Source organism: Asterias amurensis, chromosome 16 (genome assembly GCF_032118995.1).
Source record: "Asterias amurensis chromosome 16, ASM3211899v1".
In the NCBI taxonomy this organism is placed as follows: domain Eukaryota; kingdom Metazoa; phylum Echinodermata; class Asteroidea; order Forcipulatida; family Asteriidae; genus Asterias; species Asterias amurensis.
Window position 1 is genome coordinate 10,875,801 of NC_092663.1, and position 23,880 is coordinate 10,899,680.

At 38.9% G+C, this 23,880-nt stretch overlaps 3 protein-coding genes across 3 annotated transcripts in view; 2 read left to right on the forward strand and 1 right to left on the reverse strand.

The window, feature by feature from the left end:
- LOC139948645 (splicing factor 3B subunit 1-like) overlaps window positions 1-11,468 on the forward strand; it is a 39,209-nt gene extending 27,741 nt beyond the window's left edge. The window contains exons 18-22 of the mRNA XM_071946855.1: window positions 2,476-2,654; window positions 4,087-4,272; window positions 5,487-5,759; window positions 7,464-7,680; window positions 8,967-11,468. Coding sequence (XP_071802956.1) covers window positions 2,476-2,654; window positions 4,087-4,272; window positions 5,487-5,759; window positions 7,464-7,680; window positions 8,967-9,125 — 1,014 coding nt within the window. The 3' untranslated portion in view covers window positions 9,126-11,468. The remainder of the gene's footprint in view (window positions 1-2,475; window positions 2,655-4,086; window positions 4,273-5,486; window positions 5,760-7,463; window positions 7,681-8,966) is intronic.
- LOC139949042 (uncharacterized) lies at window positions 224-1,762 on the reverse strand. Its single transcript, XM_071947442.1, has one exon. It carries the CDS (start codon window positions 1,333-1,335, stop codon window positions 880-882), a length of 456 nt encoding a protein of 151 aa, XP_071803543.1. The 5' UTR covers window positions 1,336-1,762; the 3' UTR covers window positions 224-879.
- Window positions 11,469-13,490: 2,022 nt separating the features above from the next.
- LOC139949231 (uncharacterized) lies at window positions 13,491-23,656 on the forward strand. The gene is made up of 5 exons (XM_071947624.1): window positions 13,491-13,626; window positions 17,542-17,871; window positions 18,495-18,704; window positions 19,254-19,412; window positions 21,048-23,656. The coding sequence occupies exons 1-5, from the start codon at window positions 13,587-13,589 to the stop codon at window positions 21,155-21,157; spliced, it is 849 nt and encodes a 282-aa protein (XP_071803725.1). The 5' UTR covers window positions 13,491-13,586; the 3' UTR covers window positions 21,158-23,656.
- The last annotated feature ends 224 nt before the right edge of the window (window positions 23,657-23,880 follow it).

Sequence of the window (23,880 nt, forward strand, 5' to 3'; positions counted from 1 at the left end):
ATTGTGCATTGCATGATGCCAAAACAAAAAGGAATAAAGCGCTCACTGAGCGATAAACTCAAAACGCGAAATACTATTATTTATTTTTCATCAAATATGAAATTTCAGACAAATATTTCAAGGGATGTTTTCTACTATCATCACCATTAGACCGTGTAAGTTTTATGTAAATCTGTGAGCCCTAACCCCCCCCCCAAAGGTTTTTACTAGAATCAATCCCTAACCCAACACAATCCAACAGCTTTTACCACCATGTACTGGGAACTGTACCCAATCAAACAAACAAATGAAACAGTCTGCTCAAAGGGGAGAATACACAACCTCACAAACTCCAACAGGCCTTCTTTGTTTGATTTTGTTGGAGTGTGTACACATGTGTGTGTACAAAAAAATCAGTGAAATCACAGAGTTCCTAATACAACATAATCAAACAATTGTACACTATTTTTTTATGTGGAATAAAATTTTGTTAGGGCTCAGTTCATTTGAAGCTCAACTTGGGTTTCGCACTGTTAGCTTCATAGATCATCATTGTCCTTTTTGTTGTTTTTTGTTTATTTTCTGTTTATTTTTTCATCGTTCCTTTTTTTTTTTTTTTTTTTTTTTTTTGGTTGGGAGGGGCGGTCAGTGGCTGCCTTGTTGGTGGTGCATGTAGATCTAGTCGGTGGTGCTTGTGGTGGAGTATGCCTCTCTTTCTTCGATGGAATGGAATTCCATGAAGCATCTTCCTGGACATAGGTTGACTCCACACACATTGCAACCTCGGCGTGTTGACTTGGGATGTCCCGACTTAGTTAGGCGTTTCTTCAGGCGACACCACCTACACCATCTTGCGTTGCGACCTGGCATCTTCACGGAGACGTGGCCTGCACTGTTGCTCTAAGGGACAGGACAAGTTGGAGGTTGTTTCGGCACATCTCCTGTTGCGTACCCATCGACAAGCTCGGAGACTACTGCAAGCACGAACTTGGAGTGTGTTAGTACTCGGCCATCACTCTGGTCGTCATCAGTGCCACTGGTACTGGCACTTGAGCCGTCGTTGGCTGCTGGAGTGTGGTGCTGCTTGTAGCACAGCCAGGCGTTTACCCTGGCAACATCCAGCAGGAAGTATAAGATGCTGTGCCACCAAAGTTGTGACTTCCGTGAGCAAGTGTGGTACGATCTGAGTTGGTCACCCTTGTCGACGTCTCCCATGTTCTTGGTGTAGTCAACCGCTTGGGGTGGGGCAGGAATACACCTCTTCTTAAGTTGTCCATCTGTGTTGGCCACTTTGTGCACCACCGTGCTTGTGTTTGGATCCCTCCAACCTTGGTGTGCAGATGACAGGAGCATCATGACTTTACTATCTTTCCAAAGGCATGATGTCAGTTGGCCGTTCTGGCGGGTGTAGAAGGTTCCCCTTTCGCAGGTGTTCAAGTGCTTGACCTTTTTGTGACTTGTATTACTCTGTGCTGTTGTGAAGTCCTTTGGTAGCCCTTTACTACTACTCTTGACAACACCAGTCAGATAGGTACGCTTCGCGAGGAGGGTACGAGCCAGGGAAACTGAGGTGTAGAGCCGGTCTGTGAAAATGTAATGGTAAAGGTTGAGTTAATGCTTTGCTGTCGCCATCACTATGTCTACCATCTTTGTAGGGGTTCCTCTGTGGGGATGAATAGTGAAGTGGATGAAGAATCCCGTGGCTGCCTCAGCGAGGACATAGATCTTAAATCCAGTGCGAATGGGCTTGAAGGGCATGAAAAACTTCCTTATACTAGCTTTAAAACCTATGGCAAGAAAAAAGGACAAGCACATGTATAAATCTTAACTACCACCAGTCACCCTGGTGACTTGTTTGCTACAAGCCACACACCATCCCCACACATACCCTAAAGCTAATCACCTCAACCTTCTCCACTGAAACAAAATTACACATCAGTAGACCTTGGAGGATAGAGCAATGCCAGACAATCATTTGACACATCCACCATACCCATTCAATCAAATCTCAACAGCACTGCTTGAGAGCAACAATACACAACCCCACAGAATCAAACGCCCAATCCTCACTGGGCCATACCTGATCTAACAATAATGATTTATTATTATTCACTAATTCACACCTCAACCGTGAATACAATATTTTCTAGAGTGCCAACTTGCTCACCCCCCCCCCCCTCCCCAACCTGCAATAAAGAACATGTTAATGGAATGTCCATGAGTAACATCGTTCTTCAGCGACGAGCCACGTGTGGTATGTCCACCCTCCTTGTAGGGTATCTATTACTGAGGCCTTGACTATGGCTGAAACGCCATTGGCCGTGAGGGATAAGGAAGACTGATTGGTTTGACAAAATTGCCTTCTCGGGAGATGAGGCCCGGTATCGGAATCTGACACTTTAGTTTGTGACCCGAGAATAAATCAATGATACGTCTGAAGTGGCTGTGCTCTACAAGAATAGTTTATTATTATCAATCTTTCTTTTATTTCTTCAGGAGAAACTGATGGGTCATCTTGGGGTGGTGCTGTACGAGTATCTCGGTGAGGAGTACCCCGAGGTATTGGGGAGCATCCTGGGCGCCCTCAAGTCTATCGTCAACGTCATCGGGATGCACAAGATGACACCCCCAATCAAGGATCTCCTGCCGCGGCTGACACCGATCCTCAAAAACAGGTATTGTGCAATAAAAAAGGGTGGGGGGGGGTTGTCTTGTGTCGTCGAATTGTCTTGTGTCGTAAATTCTGATTTCTGACGGAAAGCAAAAGAAGGAACGTGGCAAAAAGCGTGCCATGGCTGAGCGGTTAAGCTTGAGTCCGGTGCTCTTATAAGAGCAACGGATTCAAGCTCATGGGCCCAATTTCATAGAGCTGCTCAAGCACAAAAGGTAGCAAAGCACAAAATAATTATGCTTATAAGAATGAGGTTACCAGCCAAAATCCCATGTTGCATGTACAATTTTTGACCGGTATCCTGCTAATTTCTGCGAAGCAGGAATTTATTAGGCAATTTTTCCTGCTTAAGTAGCTCTATGAAGTTGGGCCCTTGTGTTTCTGATCAATGCCCAACTTCACAGAGCTGCTTTATGAGCACTGAATATTGCTTTACAAATTTCTGCTTCGAAGAAATGTGCAGGATACCAGTCACAGATGTTTTTTTGTGCTTAAGCAGCTCTATGAAATAATAATAATAATAACCCGTTTTTATATAGCGCTTTTCACACCCGGAGGGCGTCCCAAAGCGCTTCACATTATTACCCCTGGTCACTGGGCCTTAATTCACTCCTTAAACCATTTCAGCTCCCTGGTAGGGAGTATGCAGCCTGTGCAACATTAATATGCGTTACTCAGCTAAATCAACCACAAGAACCATCTCTGCCCTCACAGGTACCCATTTACCCCTGGGTGGAGAGAAGCCATTATAGTTAAGTGTCTTGCTCAGAGACACAAGTGTCACGACCGGGATTCGAACCCACACTCTGCTGAACAGAAGCATCAGAGCTTGTATTCGGTGCTCTTATCCGCTCGGCCACGACACCCCACCCGAAATTGGGCCCATGTCGGGGTGTCAGGGCTGAGTGGATAAGAGCACAAATCTCAACCTCTGGTGTTTCGGTTGAGCAGAGTGTGGGTTCGAGTCCTGGTTGTAACTATAATTGCTTCTCTCAACCCATGGGTAAATGGGTACCTTTAAGGGCAGAGATGGTTCTTGAGATTGATTTAGCTTAGTAGCGTGCTACATATTTGTTGCACAGGCTGTATACTCCCCAGGGAGCTGAGATGGTTTAAGGAACAATTTAAATGGCCCAGTGACCAGCTGTCGATTTCTCCAAACTCTTCCCAACTTATTATTAATCTTAAGACTTAAGAAGAGTTAAGTTCCGTATCCATAGATGTTAGGATGCATTGAACCCATCCTAAGTTAGGACGAGTACCTAATTCTAGATAGGATTAATCGTAGCGTTTCCTGAAATCGGCTGCAGGGGTACTAATGTTGGAAACGCTTTGAGAAACCCTTCAGGTGTATAAAGTGATATATAAAAACCGATTATTATTATAATTATTATTTTCATACTATCTTTCTAACTTATTTTTTAACTCTTCTACAGACATGAGAAAGTCCAGGAGAATTGTATCGATCTCGTCGGTCGTATTGCCGACCGCGGAGCGGAGTACGTCTCAGCCCGAGAGTGGATGAGAATCTGCTTCGAGCTTCTTGAACTCCTGAAGGCTCACAAGAAAGCCATCAGAAGAGCGACAGTCAACACCTTCGGCTACATTGCAAAGGCTATAGGGTGAGTATCCCAGGGATATGATTTATCCGGAATTCCATTATAAAGCCAGGGCTCGAATTTGGGGAAAAAAATCCACAAGACCGCAGGGCTTGTTGCTCAGAATTTTTACTGGACTGGAAGATTTTTTACAAGACTTTTACGAGGCTTTTTTTTTTGCTGTGAAACCCAATCAATAAAGTTCCATATACCTACTTCATGTCATTCTCGCCGCCTCAAAAAAAAAAAATCTGATTTGACAGGCAAATCACCAACAAAACACTGCAACGTGCAGCATTCATAAAAAGATCGTCATAAAAAGATTGACCCAAAATTTGACAGCAGTAGTCAGAAGCTCATCACTGTTGGTAGCCATACTTAGCAAGACGTTTGGCAACAAGACCTTGCTTTTAATCCATGCAACACAGGGATGTGTGGTATTGCAACCAGACCTTCTTGATGCAAATTCAACACTCCTTTGTAAGGTATCAGACTTTACACATGGTCAGTTGTAAACAAACATCGCTGTACTAAGGTGTGCCGCCGCGCCGGGTACCAACACATCACTCCCTCGTCCCCGCTCGCTCACTCCCCGGGTGCATAAACATAAATGGTTTGAGACTAGATGTACAAGGTGTGGGCATGAGTAAACTGAATGGAAAACTTGTATGCAGCCGGATGCACGTGAAAAAAGGACAGATTGACGTTCCGCAGGCGTGCTCAGAACACTGATTTGATGACAAGTAAAACAAAAACTTTTATTTAAATGAGATTGAAATACATTTTTTAATGAAAGATAATATATTTCGTATAATTATTTGTAATAGTAACTATACTAGTATGCATAAAAACCACAAGACCGCCGGACTTGTTGGGCATAAAGTTTACTGGACCGAAGCTAAAATCACTGGCCTCGGGCCTGCGGTCCAGCGTGAACTTCGAGCCTGAAAGCTTGTTTGTTGTACGCATGCCCAGACAAACAAAAACACAATGAACTAACATGAACATAGGCCTATAGTGATAGGTATCATATTTAACTGATACAGAATAGACTCTTTGCGAACTTAAGTGATGTCAGAGGGAAGCCACTTATAACAATACATAGGATGAAGTGTAGGGCTTCCATTAACATTATAAATAACACAGGGTGTATACATCATGACTCTTGTAGTGTGTGGCATTTTTTAATATAGTAGTTCCTATCCATTGAGATTTAACTTTTGATTTCTAAATTTCAGACCCCACGATGTCCTGGCCACGCTTCTGAACAACCTGAAGGTGCAGGAGCGCCAGAATCGCGTTTGCACCACCGTGGCCATCGCAATTGTCGCCGAGACCTGCTCCCCGTTCACGGTGCTCCCTGCGTTGATGAACGAGTACCGTGTGCCGGAGCTCAACGTGCAGAACGGCGTCCTGAAGTCACTTTCCTTCTTGTTTGAGTACATTGGTGAGATGGGGAAAGATTACATCTACGCCGTGACTCCGCTACTAGAGGATGCGCTGATGGACAGGTAGGACTTTAACAGAGATGTGATTTCCCAATGATGTTTTTTTTTTAATCTCCCTCAAAAAAAAGGCGAAATAAATATTTAAATAAAATGTTAATAAAAAAGTAACATTATGAATTATATAATTTTTATATTTTTTTATATTTAAAGCCTTCCTTTTGTACAACACAAAATGTTAATAAAAAAGTAAAACAATGAATTATATAATTTTTATATTTAAAGGGTACTTTTTGTACAACACAAAACGCAATGTCTACAGAATACATTAAACTTACACGGTTTGACGGAAATGATGGTAGAAAGCTTCCCGTAAAATATTACATGTTTAGGTGCTGTATTTTTTGAGAAGTTAGTGAAATAAGGTCAGGAGACAAAAATTATTGTAGCATGTAAAATGTATTTACCAGTACTGGTTTAATATGCGACTTTTCTGAAAACATCGCTCTCTGATTTTCACTTTGTTTTTCTCAAAAACTGGTTGACTAAATGAAGCTGAAACTTTTGCTGCCGAATTATATTATTACATCTTCATTCACAGTGAGTAGGGATTCATGTTATAGGATTCGAACTGCCTCTAGCTACCGGGCAACCTCGGTAGTCGAGTTGGTAAGACACTGCTCTAGAATTGCAAGGGTCTCGGTGCGAATCCCACCGAGTAACATGCCTGTGATATTTTTTTCACAGGACTCTGGAAAGTATACAGTGCTACACACATCGGTGTATGGGTAAAAACCAAAACTAATGTTCTTTATCCCCGATGCAAATTTAACATCTTTTAGATTCATGTTATGTTTTGTGTCATTTAATGGAATGGGTGCAATATAAATGAATAAATTATTTATTTATATTTATATGGCCAAAACCAACAACAAAAGGTATAAAAACCATTGGTTTCTCCATTAATGGTTTACATTGTACATGTAGCTCAAAAATGTGGATGAGACATTCGGGGACACAAGTTGGCAGCAGACTTTAAGGGTATATCCGTTGATCTGAAATTGGCCCACTCACACTCAAAACTTCATAAACATTGTGAACGTTAACCATGTATCAGCTTCCACCTAGCATCTTGAAATATTATGACTTGTCATAATACCATCTCTATTTTGATGAAGAATTTTTTTTTTTTAAATACCTCAGACAGTTTCGCTATTCCTATTGGTGGAGAGCGCGTCCACGGGTGTGTATAAACCTTTGTTTATGACCACTATAAAGTGTTGAAACATGGGCGTGACACACGAGTTTGCACCTGTGCTAATAAGATAGATTTATATTGGTCGAGAGCAGCGACCGAGACAGTTGTGCCTCATCACGTGATACGCCCGACGCGCACTGCATTCCCTTATAAGGAGTTGTTTACCCGAGGGCCTTGACTGGGCCTTACCATTTCATAGCTGGAGGGGTGTTGTGTTGAAAGAAATCATTGAAAAATGATAATTTTTGCATTTATTTTACTTTTTGACCATAAGTGTTGATGTTTTTTTACCGAAAAGGTATTTATGAATGGGAATCAAAGTGTGTTGAATCGGTTTTCAAATAGTGGTTTAAACTCGCCGAGGCCTGGTTCTTGATAATTTACCTTGACTTCGTCTCGGTAAAATTATCAAAAACCACACATTGATTCTCTCATTTAAAAACGTTTGAATATTTTACAAACTTTTGTTTTTGAAACATTGACCTTTAGCTGATCTTTGATTGGTTTTGCAGAGACCTCGTCCACAGGCAGACGGCGTGCGCTGCCATCAAGCACATGTCATTGGGAGTCTTCGGTTTTGGCTGTGAGGACGCCCTCGTACATCTTCTTAACTTTGTCTGGCCCAACATCTTTGAGACGTCACCCCACGTGATCCAGGCTGTGATGGACTCCATTGAAGGGATGCGCGTCGGCCTCGGGGCAAACAAGATGCTACAATATGCACTACAGGTAAGAACTTACATGGCTGAGTGATCAAGTGCACCGGGTTCAAGTTCCGGTAGCCAAGTCATCACGGTGTGGGTTCGAATCCCAGTCATGATGGTTGTGTCCTTGAGTAAGACACATAGTTGTAATTGCTTCTCCTCACACATCAGTGAGTATGTACCTCTGAAAGCTGAGACTGTTCTTGTAAGTGGGTAAGCGTGATGCCCAACATGAATTAACCGGCAATTCATGGTTTAGTCCATCAGACTCGAGTTGTGGTTACTGAGCCATCAGGGTGTGGGTTTGAATCCCTGATATGACACTTGTGTTCTTAAAGACACTAGGCACTATTGGTAATTGTCAAAGACCAGTCTTCTCGCTTGGTTTATCTCAACATATGCATACAATAACAAACCTGTGAAAATTTGAGCTTGATTGGTCGTCGGAGTTGCGAGATAACTATGAAAGAAAAAACACCCTTGTCACACAAAGTTGTGTGCTTTCAGATGCTTGATTTCAAGCCCTCAAATTCTAAATGTGAGGTCTCAAAATCAAATTCATGGAAAAATCCTTTCCCGAAAGCTACGTCACTTCAGAGGGAGCCGTTTCTCACAATGTTTTACACTATCAACCTCTCCCCATTACTCGTAATCAAGAAAGGTTTTATGCTAATAATTATATTGAGTAAGTACCAATAGTGTCCACTGCCCTTAAAGCCATTGGACCCTTTTGGTACAGAAAAAAAAATAAAAGTTCACGGATTTACAAATAACTTACAGGGTTTACAGAAGGTAATGGTGAAAGACTTCTCTTGAAATATTATTCCATGAAATGCTTTACTTTTTGAGAAAACATTAAAATAATATCAATTATCAATATCGAGAATTATGGATTTATTTTAAACACATGTCATGACACGGCGAAACGTGCGGAAACAAGGGTGGGTTTTCCTTGTATTTTCTCCTGACTCCGATGACAGATTGAGCCTAAATTTTCACATGTTTGTTATTTAATATAGAAGTTGTGATATACGAAGTGTGGGCCTTGGACATTACTGTTTACCGGAAGTGTCCAATGGCTCTAAGCAAGCCACTCGACCATAATTAATGTACTCAGAGGGCAGAGATGGTTCTGCGGTTTAATTAGGTTATATAAATACAATATCACATGTGTTGTGGAATACGGACAAGTATAGCGCGTCTGCGTATGGGACACGAAACTGCTAAATTTTATGGGATTCCACTCGCGCTGGTGTGATAACTTATAATGTTTCATCTGTCTAACCAATGCTATCTCTGTTTTATCTCCAGGGTTTGTTCCACCCGGCGAGGAAGGTCCGTGACGTCTACTGGAAGATTTACAACACGCTGTACATTGGTGCGCAAGATTCACTGGTAGCCGGCTACCCGCGGGTCCCCAACGATGAGAAGAATCAGTACGTGCGATACGAACTGGAATACTTCTTGTAAATGTACTCTTCCCTGGTATGGAGTTTCAAGAAAGTCCACAAGGACCATGGCATCCTGGGGACACTTTTGTAGAGCTGCTTCAAAATCACACTGATTTGATTAGCTGGAATTACATGTAATCATGCTTAGCAGAAAGCAGCTGCCAGGTGATGTGTATTGCCTGTGACTGGTGCCCTGCTAATTTTTCTTTGGCTTAAGGGGTTTGATATGCCGAAGCATTCTTGCAGCTTTATGAAAGTGAGCCTTGGGCGCAAATTCATAAATAGTAAAAAAAGGTTTTTGAAGCACAAAACTTTGCTAAGCTCACTTTAGCAGAGTGGTCTGTAATGCAAACTGCACAAGACTGTTATCTTGCTAACATTTGCTTTGCAAATAAATTTGCTAAGTACTATTTTTGTTGCTTTGTGGAAACTCTGATTTCCATATGGGACTGGTCCCTTCTTCTAGGGTAAAAATTCCCAGCCTTGGGCCATTTCACCAACGACTCTCACCCATTTGTATTTGATGGAATGTAAATGTGTAAATGATGAAACCCTTGTCAATCTATTGTATCCTGAACAAACCATGTGTTGTGGGTCCAGTGGTTGATTTCACAAAGAGTTAAGACAAGTCTTATCTCGAGTTAGGATGAGTTACTCGTCCTAACTTAGGACTAGCCTTAAGTTTTTAACAACTCCTAAAGAGTCCTAGGACTAGTCCTAAGTTAGGATTTTCTTTATGAAATCGACCCCAGGACTATAAGGACAATTTTTAAGTTTGTAAAGAAGATCATAAAAATTGCTTTTGCATATTTTGGACCTTCAGGTAAATGGATTTTGATTGGTCAAGAGTGGTCTCAATTGTAATTGTTTTTCTAAAAAAAACAAAAAATATTATTCTCAATATTAATTTGCTGATTTTGATTGTTTTTTTTCTTCTTCAAATTTATAGGCATTTTGAATTTAATGCCCTTTTGATTAGTATGGATTGAAAATTGCAATTAACAACCTCATTGCACTGAGCCAGCAGTTTGTTTCTTGCGGCTGATTTAAAAAGGAGAAAAAACAGTTAATATTAATATACTTTTTAAATATAGGGAGAAAAGATCTTTGGAAATCAAAAGTATGGTGATATTGGCCCAATTTTGTAAAATTTGTAAGCGCACAAATGTGCTAAGGACAGAAATACAGTGCTTAGCAGAAAGGTTTATAGCTCTAAGGTAGATTACTTTTCGGGAAAAGTTCCTTAATTCTTTGATTGGAAACGACACACAGCACTTATGGTTTGGAGAGGTGCCTTCAAACTTTGCTTCTAAACACTAAACCTTCTTGATTCTCCAAAATCCTTTTCATGAATTGGAAGATTGCGGAGGATTGAGGACTGTCCGCCCAAATAACAATAATTTATCACTGGGTCAAGTTTACCAATGTTTTATTGTGAAGTGAAATAGGATCGAGAAGGACAACGGAGGATCAAGGTCACCTTAGCCCATATTTCATAAAGCTGCTAAGCAGAAAGATGCTGCTTAGTAAAAATATAAGTGTGGCACCAGTCACAACGTTTGTTGGCTGGTAACATGCTTCTTCTAGACACGTTTTGTGTGTGCTTGCAGCCATTATGAGATGGGGCCCTATTGGCAAAGAGCCTGTGTCTTATTTTGTTTTGCATCCATTTCATCAAATCTATTTAAAGGCAGTGGACACTATTGGTAATTACTCAAAATAATTATTAGCATAGAACCTTTCTTGGTGACGAGTAATGGGGAGAGGTTGATGGTATAAAACATTGTGAGAATTGGCTCCCTCTGAAGTTCCATAGTTTTCGAGAAAGAAGTAATTTTCCATGAATTTGATTTCGAGACTTCAGATTTAGAACTTGAGGTCTCGAAATCAACCATCTAAACGCACACAATTTCGTGTGACAAGGGTGTTTTTTCTTTCATTGTTATCTCGCAAGTTCGATGACCGATTGGGCTCAAATTTTCACAGGTTTGTTGTTTTATGCTTATGTTGAGATACACCAACTGTGAAGGCTTGTCAATAGTGTCCACTGCCTTTAAAAGTAACATTGTATTCTTGTATTTGGGTCTTTGATTGATTTTGTTATTGGTTTGATACTGTGGAAGATAAATGAACCTGAACTGAGTGTCAGGGTGGGGTTTTATTAAAGGTGGTTCCATAAAATCCACTCATTAGGAGAAACAGACAATTACACATTCTTAGTGACTGTAGAAATACATATGAGGTTTTTATTGACATTAATTGATTTACTTTAATCATTGTATGCTATTGTGTTGCACTGTTGTGCGACTAAAAGCTCTGTTCATTACAAATAAACAATATCAGATAAATTTTGTGGGGTTCGTTTTCTTTCCCCCAGTATTAGGTATGGCCACTGTTTATGTCTTTTGTATCAAAAACTAAATCAGTGAGGTTGTTCTTAATAGCATGAACAAGTCTTTAAGACCGCCGAAGTATACGATAAAACTGACCTGTGAAAATTTAATTTCCAAAGATGGTAGTTCTTTTGAGATATTGCCAAATTCTGGAACGGTTATGTCCACGCAGGGAGAATAACGGTTTTAACCTGTAATCGAAATACACCATCTGAGAAACGTTTCATGCAGAAATGTTTCTCAGATTGAAATGTTTATGAATCCCTGACTTTAAAAACCACATTAATTTGAAAGGAATTGTTTCTCACAATGCCATACTTTATCAACCACTCATCAGTGCTCTCTACCAAATTAATTTTTGGAGTAGGGCCTAATTACCAAAGGTACATACCCCGTAATGTGCAGAGATGTCAAGTCCAGAGGCCAGCTATGCGTGAGGTTTTTCGAAGCTCAAAGTATACCTTTGGTTTTTAGAACCGTTCATCAAAACTAACCTGGGAATGCAATTTCAAAAGGTGGTCCCTATTTTTTAGAAAACCTGGCGCAGGCGGGTTTCTTATCACATTCCATTGAAGGGAATGGTTTCTTCAAACTGTATACATGATAAACATTTGCAGTGTTCCATGACAAGTAATTTTTAAAGGCCATTGGTTTTGGAGTAAATTTAATATCTAAGGCATAGTTTTCACAGCGATGGACCGAATCGAGCGAACGTGTCTTCTTTTGACATCAAGAGGGCGCCGTACTCAAATGGTGGGCAAAGCCGTATAATGATTGGGGAAATCCCCAATGACGTTACGGATTTCCCACCCTTGCGCAATCAGATGTTATTGCTAAGATTTTTTTGGAATTCACCCCGCGAATGATGTTGTCATAAACTTAGTTTTATTGTTATTGTGAACCATAGAACACATCGTGTTACAACGTTTGCTTGCAAGCATTCGCTATTTTCAACTCGATGGTGCACTTGTTCAACAGCAAAATCATACTACATTGGGCCTCTTGCCACATTTTTTCATTCGAAGTAATTTCAACGGTTATGTCCACGCAGGGAGAATAACGGTTTTAACACGTAATCGAAAAACACCATTTGAGAAACGTTTCATGCAGAAATGTTTCTCAGATTGAAATGTTTATGAATCCCCGACTTTAAAAACCACATTAATTTGAAAGGAATTGTTTCTCACAATGCCATACTTTATCAACCACTCATCGGTGCTCTACCAAATTAATTTTTGGAGTAGGGCCTACTTACCAAAGGTGTTGTTACTCAGTCCAGCCGATTCAGTTCCCCCCCCCCCCTGTCACCTCTATTAAAGGAAAAGTATACCTTTGGTTTTTAGAACCGTTCTTTGTTTTATTCCTATATAAATGTAGATGTCTACATCAAAACTAACCTGGAGTGCGTTTTGGCGACCCCAACCAAAAACTGTTTCGGTTGTTGGTCGTTGATTCTGCTGTTCAGACTGAACGATAACCGAGTTGTGAGCTCGGTTACCGTTTTGGTTGTGACGTCGGAAACAGTTTTTGGTTGGGGTCGCCAAAACACACTCCTGTTTTTCAAAAGGTGGTCCCTGATTTTTAGAAAATCTGGCGCAGGCGGAGCACAAGCGATTAATTCTTCTTATCCCTTTCTCTTGACTCACATTCATTAGAAGGGAATGGTTTCTTTGAAGTGTATACATTGTCAACATTTGCAGTGTTCCATAACAAGTAATTTTTTAAGACCATTGGGTTTGGAGTAAATTTAATACCAAAGGCATATTCATGTTTTCACAGCGAAGGACCGAATCGAGCGAACTTGTCTTCTTTTCACATCAAGAGGGCGCCGTACTCAAATGGTGGGCAAAGCTGTATGATTGGGGAAATGACTTTTGGGAAAATCCCCAATGAAGTTTAGGAATTTCCAACCCTTGCGCAATCACATATATTACTCAAAGCTTTTGGAAAATACCCGACGAATTATGTTGTCATAACTAAGTATTATTGTTTACACACATCATGTTACATTGCTTGCTTGCAAGCATTCACTATTTGCAACCCGATGCATACTACATTGAAGTAATTTCAGTCAGAACGTGGAAAAAATGGAGCTTAGATATTGGATGATGTTTCTGGGCAAACTTCGTGAGTACAAATTTAATAGCGTTGTATTTTTTATTCTGTTTATAGTAGCAACGGGCCAACATCATGGTTGACTTTGAGAAAGGTTCCCTTCTACTAGATAACCATTATGGGGCGCCGTTTGTCCATTAATTGTTTGACAATTTTAAGGCATGTTTTTACCATGGTTTACAGCAATTAGATGTAAACCATAAAAACTGTTGCCACATCCTGTTATGGTTTACATACCAGTAAAGTATTTGTTGTGTCTAAGTTTATGGTTTACAAACCATGAACATACAAAAAACATTTACAAATCGTGGTTCATAAACCAAGAAAATTTACGCATCTTAAAAACATGTTTTATAAACCATAAAAAATAAAGCATCAAATTCATGGTTTACAAATCATGGTTTACAAACCATGAAAATTGAGACATCTAAAAACATGGTTTACAAACCATGAAAATTTAAGATAAAAATCGTGGTTTACAAATCATGGTTTATAAACCATAACAAATGAACCATAAAATCATGGTTTGTGACAATGGTTTATAAACCATGAAAATCGAGACTTCTTAAAAAACATGGTTTATAAACCATGAAAATTGAGACTTCTTAAAAAACATGGTTTATAAACCATAAAAATTTACACATCTCAAAAACGTTGTTTGTAAACCATAAAAAAATGTGCACTACAGAAATCATGGTTTATAAACCATAAAAACGTGCACTCAAAAATCATGGTTTATAAACCATAAAAACGTGCACTCACAAATCATGGTTTACAAACCATAAAAAATGTGCACTCAAAAATCATGGTTTATAAACCATAAAAACGTGCACTCACAAATCATGGTTTACAAACCATAAAAAATGTGCACTCAAAAATCATGGTTTATAAACCATAAAAACGTGCACTCACAAATCATGGTTTATAAACCATGAAAACGTGCACTCACAAATCATGGTTTACAAACCAAAAAAAAATGTGCACTCAAAAATCATGGTTTATAAACCATAAAAACGTGCACTCACAAATCATGGTTTATAAACCATGAAAACGTGCACTCACAAATCATGGTTTACAAACCATAAAAACGTGCACTCACAAATCATGGTTTACAAACCATAAGAAAAACTCCACTCACAAATCATGGTTTACAAACCATAAAAGCGTGCACTCACAAATCATGGTTTACAAACCATAAAAAATGTGCTCTCAGAAATCATGGTTTACAAACCATAAAAACGTGCACTCACAAATCATGGTTTACAAACCATAAAAAAACTTCCACTCACAAATCATGGTTTACAAACCATTAAAAAAATGTGCACTCACACAAATCATGGTTTACAAACCATAAAAAAGTTGCGTACACAAATCATGGTTTACAAACCATAAAATTCTATTACGATCGTCTCTAAAACCTCCTTCCCAACTCTGATCGGTTCCCATTTCACCCCCATTTCCCCCCATGCCACGTGCGAGCCAGCAATATGCAATTCACCGTGTGTGTCAATGCTGTGATCAATGCACCGTGTGTGTAATGCTGATGCAATAATTATGGTGGCCCTGAAGGGACATCGCATATCGTAAACGTGTGCGCATACGTATGCAATGTCGTGAAACAATTCGCAAATATGTGCGCACACGAATTCAAATGCAACATGGTATGCAATAAAATTCACGACATCGCAAATAATATTCGCAGACGTGTGCGCACATATTCGCGAATTGTTTCACGACATTGCATACGTGTGCGCACACGTTCACGATATGCGATGTCCCTTCAGGGCCACCATAATTATTGCATCAGCATTACACACACGGTGCATATTGATCACAGCATTGACACACACGGTGAATTGCATATTGCTGGCTCGCACGTGGCATGGGGGGAAATGGGGGGGGGGGGAAATGGGAACCGATCAGAGTTGGGAAGGAGGTTTTAGAGACGATCGTAATAGAATTTTATGGTTTGTAAACCATGATTTGTGAGTGGAAGTTTTTTTATGGTTTGTAAACCATGATTTGTGAGTGCACGTTTTTATGGTTTGTAAACCATAATTTCTGAGAGCACATTTTTTATGGTTTGTAAACCATGATTTGTGAGTGCACGTTTTTATGGTTTGTAAACCATAATTTCTGAGAGCACATTTTTTATGGTTTGTAAACCATGATTTGTGAGTGCACGCTTTTATGGTTTGTAAACCATGATTTGTGAGTGGAGTTTTTTTATGGTTTGTAAACCATGATTTGTGAGTGCACGTTTTTATGGTTTGTAAACCATGATTTGTGAGTGCACGTTTTTATGGTTTATAAACCATGATTTGTGAGTGCACGTTTTTATGGTTTATAAACCATGATTTTTGAGTGCACGTTTTCATGGTTTATAAACCATGATTTGTGAGTGCACGTTTTTATGGTTTATAAACCATGATTTTTGAGTGCACATTTTTTATGGTTTGTAAACCATGATTTGTGAGTGCACGTTTTTATGGTTTATAAACCATGATTTTTGAGTGCACATTTTTTTATGGTTTGTAAACCATGATTTTTGAGTGCACGTTTTTATGGTTTATAAACCATGATTTCTGTAGTGCACATTTTTTATGGTTTGTAAACCATGATTTGTAAGTGCACTTTTTTTAATGGTTTACAAACAACGTTTTTGAGATGTGTAAACTTTCATGGTTTATAAACCATGTTTTTTAAGAAGTCTCAATTTTCATGGTTTATAAACCATGTTTTTTAAGAAGTCTCGATTTTCATGGTTTATAAACCATTGTCACAAACCATGATTTTATGGTTCATTTGTTATGGTTTATAAACCATGATTTGTAAACCACGATTTTTATCTTAAATTTTCATGGTTTGTAAACCATGTTTTTAGATGTCTCAATTTTCATGGTTTGTAAACCATGATTTGTAAACCATGAATTTGATGCTTTATTTTTTATGGTTTATAAAACATGTTTTTAAGATGCGTAAATTTTCTTGGTTTATGAACCACGATTTGTAAATGTTTTTTGTATGTTCATGGTTTGTAAACCATAAACTTAGACACAACAAATACTTTACTGGTATGTAAACCATAACAGGATGTGGCAACAGTTTTTATGGTTTACATCTAATTGCTGTAAACCATGGTAAAAACATGCCTTAAAATTGTCAAACAATTAATGGACAAACGGCGCCCCATATTTATAAACCATGATTTCTGTAGTGCACATTTTTTATGGTTTGTAAACCATGATTTGTAAGTGCACTTTTATTTATGGTTTACAAACAACGTTTTTGAGATGTGTAAATTTTCATGGTTTATAAACCATGTTTTTTAAGAAGTCTCAATTTTCATGGTTTATAAACCATGTTTTTTAAGAAGTCTCGATTTTCATGGTTTATAAACCATTGTCACAAACCATGATTTTATGGTTCATTTGTTATGGTTTATAAACCATGATTTGTAAACCACGATTTTTATCTTAAATTTTCATGGTTTGTAAACCATGTTTTTAGATGTCTCAATTTTCATGGTTTGTAAACCATGATTTGTAAACCATGAATTTGATGCTTTATTTTTTATGGTTTATAAAACATGTTTTTAAGATGCGTAAATTTTCTTGGTTTATGAACCACGATTTGTAAATGTTTTTTGTATGTTCATGGTTTGTAAACCATAAACTTAGACACAACAAATACTTTACTGGTATGTAAACCATAACAGGATGTGGCAACAGTTTTTATGGTTTACATCTAATTGCTGTAAACCATGGTAAAAACATGCCTTAAAATTGTCAAACAATTAATGGACAAACGGCGCCCCATAAACCATTGTCTACATCTAACAAACAAGAAAATATGTTGAACATCAATGCCAAACAATGAATTGTTATTTTTAGTACTATAATTGTTAATAATTTGCACTCTTTATAGTTGCCAGCGTCCAGGCCATAACGTACCTCGAGAGAGGCAGCCAGGGGTACATCCACTGCCCCATTATCACCTCTAAACAATTCTCTCTGGAGAGCGTGGATGCCATGTACTGGTATTTCAACGGACGGACAACCCCATTCCTCTTGGTCTCACACTGGCAAGGCCGGGTCAACGTAAAAGAGGGTCTCCCAGAGGGCGTGTATGACGTAGACGGCAACTTCTCCTTGGTCATTCACAACATCACTGACTCGATGGAGGGAAATTATGTCTTTAAGCTCAAGCCTAAAGGAAGATTTGTACAGATCGGGGAAGTTCCAGTTAAAGTGAAAGGTATAGGCTACAGACCGTTCAGCTTTGACTGACAAAAGATCACTTGATCAGATTCGTTTAAAGTAGCAATGTTAGTTCTTGGTGATTTGCCCTTTAACCTCTTGGGGGTACCTGAATAAATCAATCCTGTAAATGATAAGCCATTTCTCCAAAGTGTCGTGGCTTTGGTGGAGTCAAATTCATCGGTATCCTAGATTGGACCATTCCACATTAACGGAGAGGGGGTCATCGGAACCCTTTGCGCACGTGCGCAAAAAACTATTTCCACTATACTAAGCACATACTGTCCCTTGTGTAATACAGACCTAATAAACCAACATCTAACCCTAGCTGTGATATTAGTGGAACCGTCTGTTCTTTGTAAGTGTCAATCTTCTGACATTTTTGCTGACGGCCGTAGGACATAGATCATCCGTCGTTCAGAGAGTCCCCAAAGTTGCAATAAAAACCACACCCGTAATTTTTACGGCAATCTTTTACTTTCTAAGCCAATGCCTCCACTTGCTGCTTTTCATAAAAAAAGGCATCTAAAAGTAAATTAACCATTTTAAGAAGAGGTTTGAAAATGACGACTTTCCAATTGTCATAAGTTTTATTTCCCACACCCCTGCTTGTTTAAATAGTTACACCTGAGACATCTCGACCTCGTGTGATTGGCTGTGACATCAACAACGCAACTTGTGACGTGAGTGCTACAAAGTCATACAATCTGACTTGCGTTGTAGAGAACGCAAAACCCGCAGTGAATATAACAATCACCCGCCTCTCTGGAACAAACCAGTCAGAACCAGTTAGCAATACAGAAACTCGCCAGGAGCCACAAGTTGTATCAGGTAAGTGATGAGAAGTGATTCCGGTGGTTTAAACAACAAAATTGAAACTTGCGTGATGAGTGGAAATCAACGTCTTCGCCATTATGAAACGTTCCACGCAGAGTGTGTTATTTCTGTTACCAAAAAACAACGTTAAAAGGCATTGGACACTGTTGGTAATTACTTAAAAATACTCGTTAGCATAAAAACTTACTTTGTAACGAAGAATGTAGAGCTGTTGGTATTATATTATAAAACAATGTGAGAAACGGCTCCCTCTGAAGTAAGGTAGATCTTTAGAAAGAAGTAATTTCTCACTAAAATTATTTGAATTGAATAAGAGACCTCGGCTGAATTAAGTCTCGAATTCAAGGCATCTGCAAGCACACGACTTGTGCGACAATAATTGTGTATACTTTTGAATGGGAATACAAGAGTCAGTGGTGATTCGGTATTAAACGGCCGCTCTTTTACATACACACAAAAAAGTTCGATAAAATCTCACAAACTGGTGGTCAAGACTAATTCATTGTTTTGTTGTTTTATATCCTCTTTGTGTTTTGATTGCAGATCGTTATAAAGTCAACAACACCTTCACCACATATGCGTCATTCTCTGTGCCGTTAAGTGACGAGGTCCAAAAATATAGATGTGAGGCCTCGGGTATTGCCGTTAGGGGTGCAAATAATCACGTGACAGTGAACATTCGCCGCACTAAATCTAAAACAGGTATTTATACTAAATAATAACGACAAAGTATATCGGGTAGACCAACATTGATGCAATGGTCACACCCCGCCTATTGTTCCGACATAATGTTTCGAACATGTTCCCACACCCAAGTGAAGTAGTTTGTACACAGCTCGGCATGAGACAGCATCTCTTGGGCACGGTGGTTGAAACCGCCGCAGCACCAATTGTTATGACTCGGGCCTTCAAGGTTGTATATAAAAAGGGGTCTCAAAACCATTTCTGGATAACCAAATCTGGAAAAAAATAATGATATAAGCGCTTTGAGACGCCCGTGAGCGCTATTTTAGTAATACGTTGTTTTGGTGATCAAGTCAAGACAATTATTTAACAATGATAATAACAATGATTATTGTTATTATAATATCGAAGTCTTATATAGCGCACGTATCTACCAACAAGGTACTCGAGGCGCTGAGTTTATACAAACTCTCAGAAAGATAGGTTATTGAAGTTATGAATTCTGAGACCCAATTATGTAGCAAGGGTTTACAATGTGCTACGGCGCATTTAGCAGCCACACAGCCAGGAACACCAGGGTAAACCCCTTCTCTTTTCGATACGTGCACTGGTTCTTTTAAATGCGTAACACAACACGGGACCAACGGCTTTACGTCCCATCCGAAGGACGAAGCAATGGTTAAGTGTCTTGCTTTGGACACAAGTGTCACAACTGGGGATTAGAACCTTATATAGGGATTTAACCAAACGTCAAGATTCCTTGCAACTGAGCGGACTTTGTATTTTAATAGAATTATATTAAACTAATACTACACAACTGCGCATGTTTGCTAAAGTGAAACTGGCAGCACACTGACACGGAAACAAAATGCATAAACAACTATGGGAATTTCCACTCTTTGTTAGGAAAAAAAATGTCTTTGTTAACAGTGACCGAAACTGAAACTAGGGTTTGGTCATCGTGTATCTTTTGCCAACGACATTTATTGGCAAAACTGTCACGAAAGATACATTTATTTAGATTAGGAGCCTATAATTATAGGCTTAAAATTGTGAAGGTATTTTTCAGGCGAAGAATCCATCCACGTTCATTAAAACGTTTCAAAATCAAATGTTACAAACTTGCAATCGGTTAAAGGGACACGTTGCCTCGAATCGGTCGAGTTGGTCCATGAAAAGCGTTTGAAACCGTTTGTTATGAAATCGATAATGGTTGCTTTAAAAGTAGAACTTAATGATCCATGCACACAAACATGCCTCGAAATTGTGTGGTTTTCCTTGTACTTTGCGACCTAATATGGAGTCAAAAACTTGACTCCACAAAATGGAGTTAGTTCACGACGTATAAGGAAACCATGCTATTTCGAGGCACATTATTTTGTTTGGATCGTTATATTCTACTAACTTTTAAAACATCGTCACAAGGCATATGCATTTTCTAACAAACGTTTTCAAACGCTTTTATTTGACCGACTCGACCGATCCAAGGCAACGTGTCCCTTCAACACCGTGAACACTAATAATGGGTTTTGTTTTTTGATTTGGGGAATATTATTATATACCTTTTGATACCTCTACTTTTCCTTCGCAACACCCAACTGATGCATTCACAATAAATGGTGTCAATCTCTCTTTTTCTCTCTCTCTCTGCAGGCACTTATATCGATCTCGCTAATGATGATGCGACTTGGAACACCGCCAGCTCCTTGAAGTTCACCCACAGTGTCTTGATATTGATGGCCACCTTCGCCATGTTGTCATAATTATTAAGTGACCCCTCTTGCACATCGCGGAACGCACCTCCACACAATGTGTGTCTAGATACCTCACAGATACCTCATTTTTTTTGCCAGCCAGGGTTGGAAAACTAAAAGGGAGGGAAGCCATAAACGCAAAGGAAAAAAAAAAACAGATAGCCAAACAGTATGTTACATTGTTAAACAAATATTTAAAAATAGTGTCAAATTCGTAGAAATGTTGGATTTGAACACAACCTAAAAGTGAATATTTTGCGATTGAATGTTTGCTAAAATAAGGCTGTCCTTGCCAGCAACCAGTGCGGTTTGTTTATCATCAATAGAAAGGTATTATGTACCATAGAGATAACTATTTATGCCATTTCCACCATTTGTGGGAGTCAATTCATCTCGTGTACATATTTTTTACTCTCAAAATGGGGGATTGTTCAAAATTGGTGAGCGCTCCGCGTTGTGCGGTCACTGATTCTGTGTTTTTTCAAATACAGTGTAAAGCAGTTTATTGCTAAAAAAAAACCTCAATATAGTTTATATTGGGAAAGTATCGTTAATCCATGAAATAATATGAAATGAAAACAATTTAAGAAACCAACAAAGAAAACCCAAGATTTAAACATTTTCAGGCATGTGAGATTTCCTCTTTTGGGGTTTTGATTTTACTCTTTTTTTTCTCTTTACTTTCTGTTTACAAAAGTATAGGAATATTATCTTTTCCTTTTTCCTTGCCCGTTTTTCTCTTTTCCTCTTCACTGGTATGCCTGCATTTTAATTGTTCTTATAAAAACAATATAATATGGGTATATTTTTTGTTTCTCAAGAATTTTGTATAAAATATAATTCTAAAAGAAGATTTGGTTTCATAAAAAAAATACAGTCTTTGTCCTATAGTTACTTTCTTCGTTCGAGTACGCGCGAGATTTGCTCGGCCCATTAGTTTTTACAACCCATGTTAATGTATTATTTACCTGGTGGGGGGGGGGGGGGGTGGGGGTAGGGTTTCTAATGTCGCACTGGGCAAGATTTACAGGCAACCAGTCAATCTCCAAAGACGAAAAGACATTCACATTTGAATGTTCACATGTCAATAGGGATCGTAAGAAATTGTTGGACAAACAACCCGTGTCTGCGAAAGAGATCCGTCCCGTAGCGTCACTGCAGTCGGGTGTCTCCAAAATTGTATGTAAAAGCTGCTTAAGTTTGGGTAAACTGTTCCAGGTATTTTGGGAAATCCGTTTCAAGTATAACTTTAGACAGGTTTAAGGCTTCATCGTTTTCTGAAATAATGTGCGAATCAAAACTGAAACTATAATTATTTGTATGTACTGTATTGTATAACAAATTGTTGTATTTTAAAGGAACATTACAGAATAAGTTTTGCAGACAAAACAATTACTTGCAGTGTTGGCACTTTATGTAATCCACCAGTATAAGCTGACAAACCTGTAGAAGTTTGAGATCTATTGGCCATCTGGGTCCCGAAAAAATAGTTTAAAAAACAATTCACATTTTTTGCATGACATCGATGCAAAAGGGAAAATGAACGAAACGCTCACTGAGCGATAAACTCTAAACACAAAATCAAATAAGATTATTTATTTCTCAAAAAAATATGATATTTCAGACAGAATTTTTCAAGGGATGTCTTCTACTATCATCATCATTCGACCGTGATCTGAACGAGTTTTGTTTCTTACCAATTCTGTAACGTTCCTTAAATTATTAGTTGTGTACTTTTGTTCATGTAACTTTATATGATGTATATTATGCAGAATGTATAGATTTAGGGTCGTATTATAAAGTAGGTTACACATCCCCACAGTGCTTGTGTGCTGTAAAAATGTCATTATTTTTTCCTGTATGGTTCTCCTTTGAGGGCAGAGTGGTGGTTTTATTGAGCAACGTATTTTAACTTTCTTGGCGACAGCGTCAATTTGTGCTTGGCAAGGCTGAGCCTAATATATAGGTTGAAAACTTTAAATTTACCGACAGAAATGACTAATAATTATGAGAGATGCCGGGGCCGTGCGGCCGCTAAATGATTCGATAATTTTAGCTAAAATTTTTATCTTCCTCCATGATTTTATCAAACTAAAATGATCAAATGCATCAAGCAGCACACCTGGTCGACATTGCCGGGAAAATGCAAGGAAAATCCTTTTACGAAACGTACAAACTCACTCGACTAGGACTGAATGTACTTGCACGTACGTGTGTTAGATGTTCGATCGAGGCAAACTCTAGCATTCTTAGTTCCCGACATTGCCGGGAAAATGCAAGGAAAATCCTTTTTCGAAACGTACAAACTCACTCGACTAGGTACTTGCACGTACATGTGTTAGATGTTCGATCGAGGCAAACTCTAGCATTTTTAGTTCCAGAGTTATTTAAGAGTTTGGCTGAAATATTTATTTTTCCTGGCCATTTTCGATTGAACATATTTTTGTTTCTATTCGTCAACACGCGCCGTGTGTGTTGTTGCCCATTATTCACACAGTGCATGCACCATCAGGAGGGAGGGAGGGAGGGGGGGGGGGCGGAGGTTAGCAGGTCCACTTCCTGGTCGCTGGCCCTGCCTTATAAATCGTCATGAGCATTACGTTTTATACGAGAAGAAAGCCCTGGAAAATGGTCATCCGATGGTGCAAAACTTGTTAAGATTGAGCATTAAAACTGGGGTCATTGACCCGTTTTAACTTTTGATTTTCTCTCCGACAGCTCTGTGCACAAAA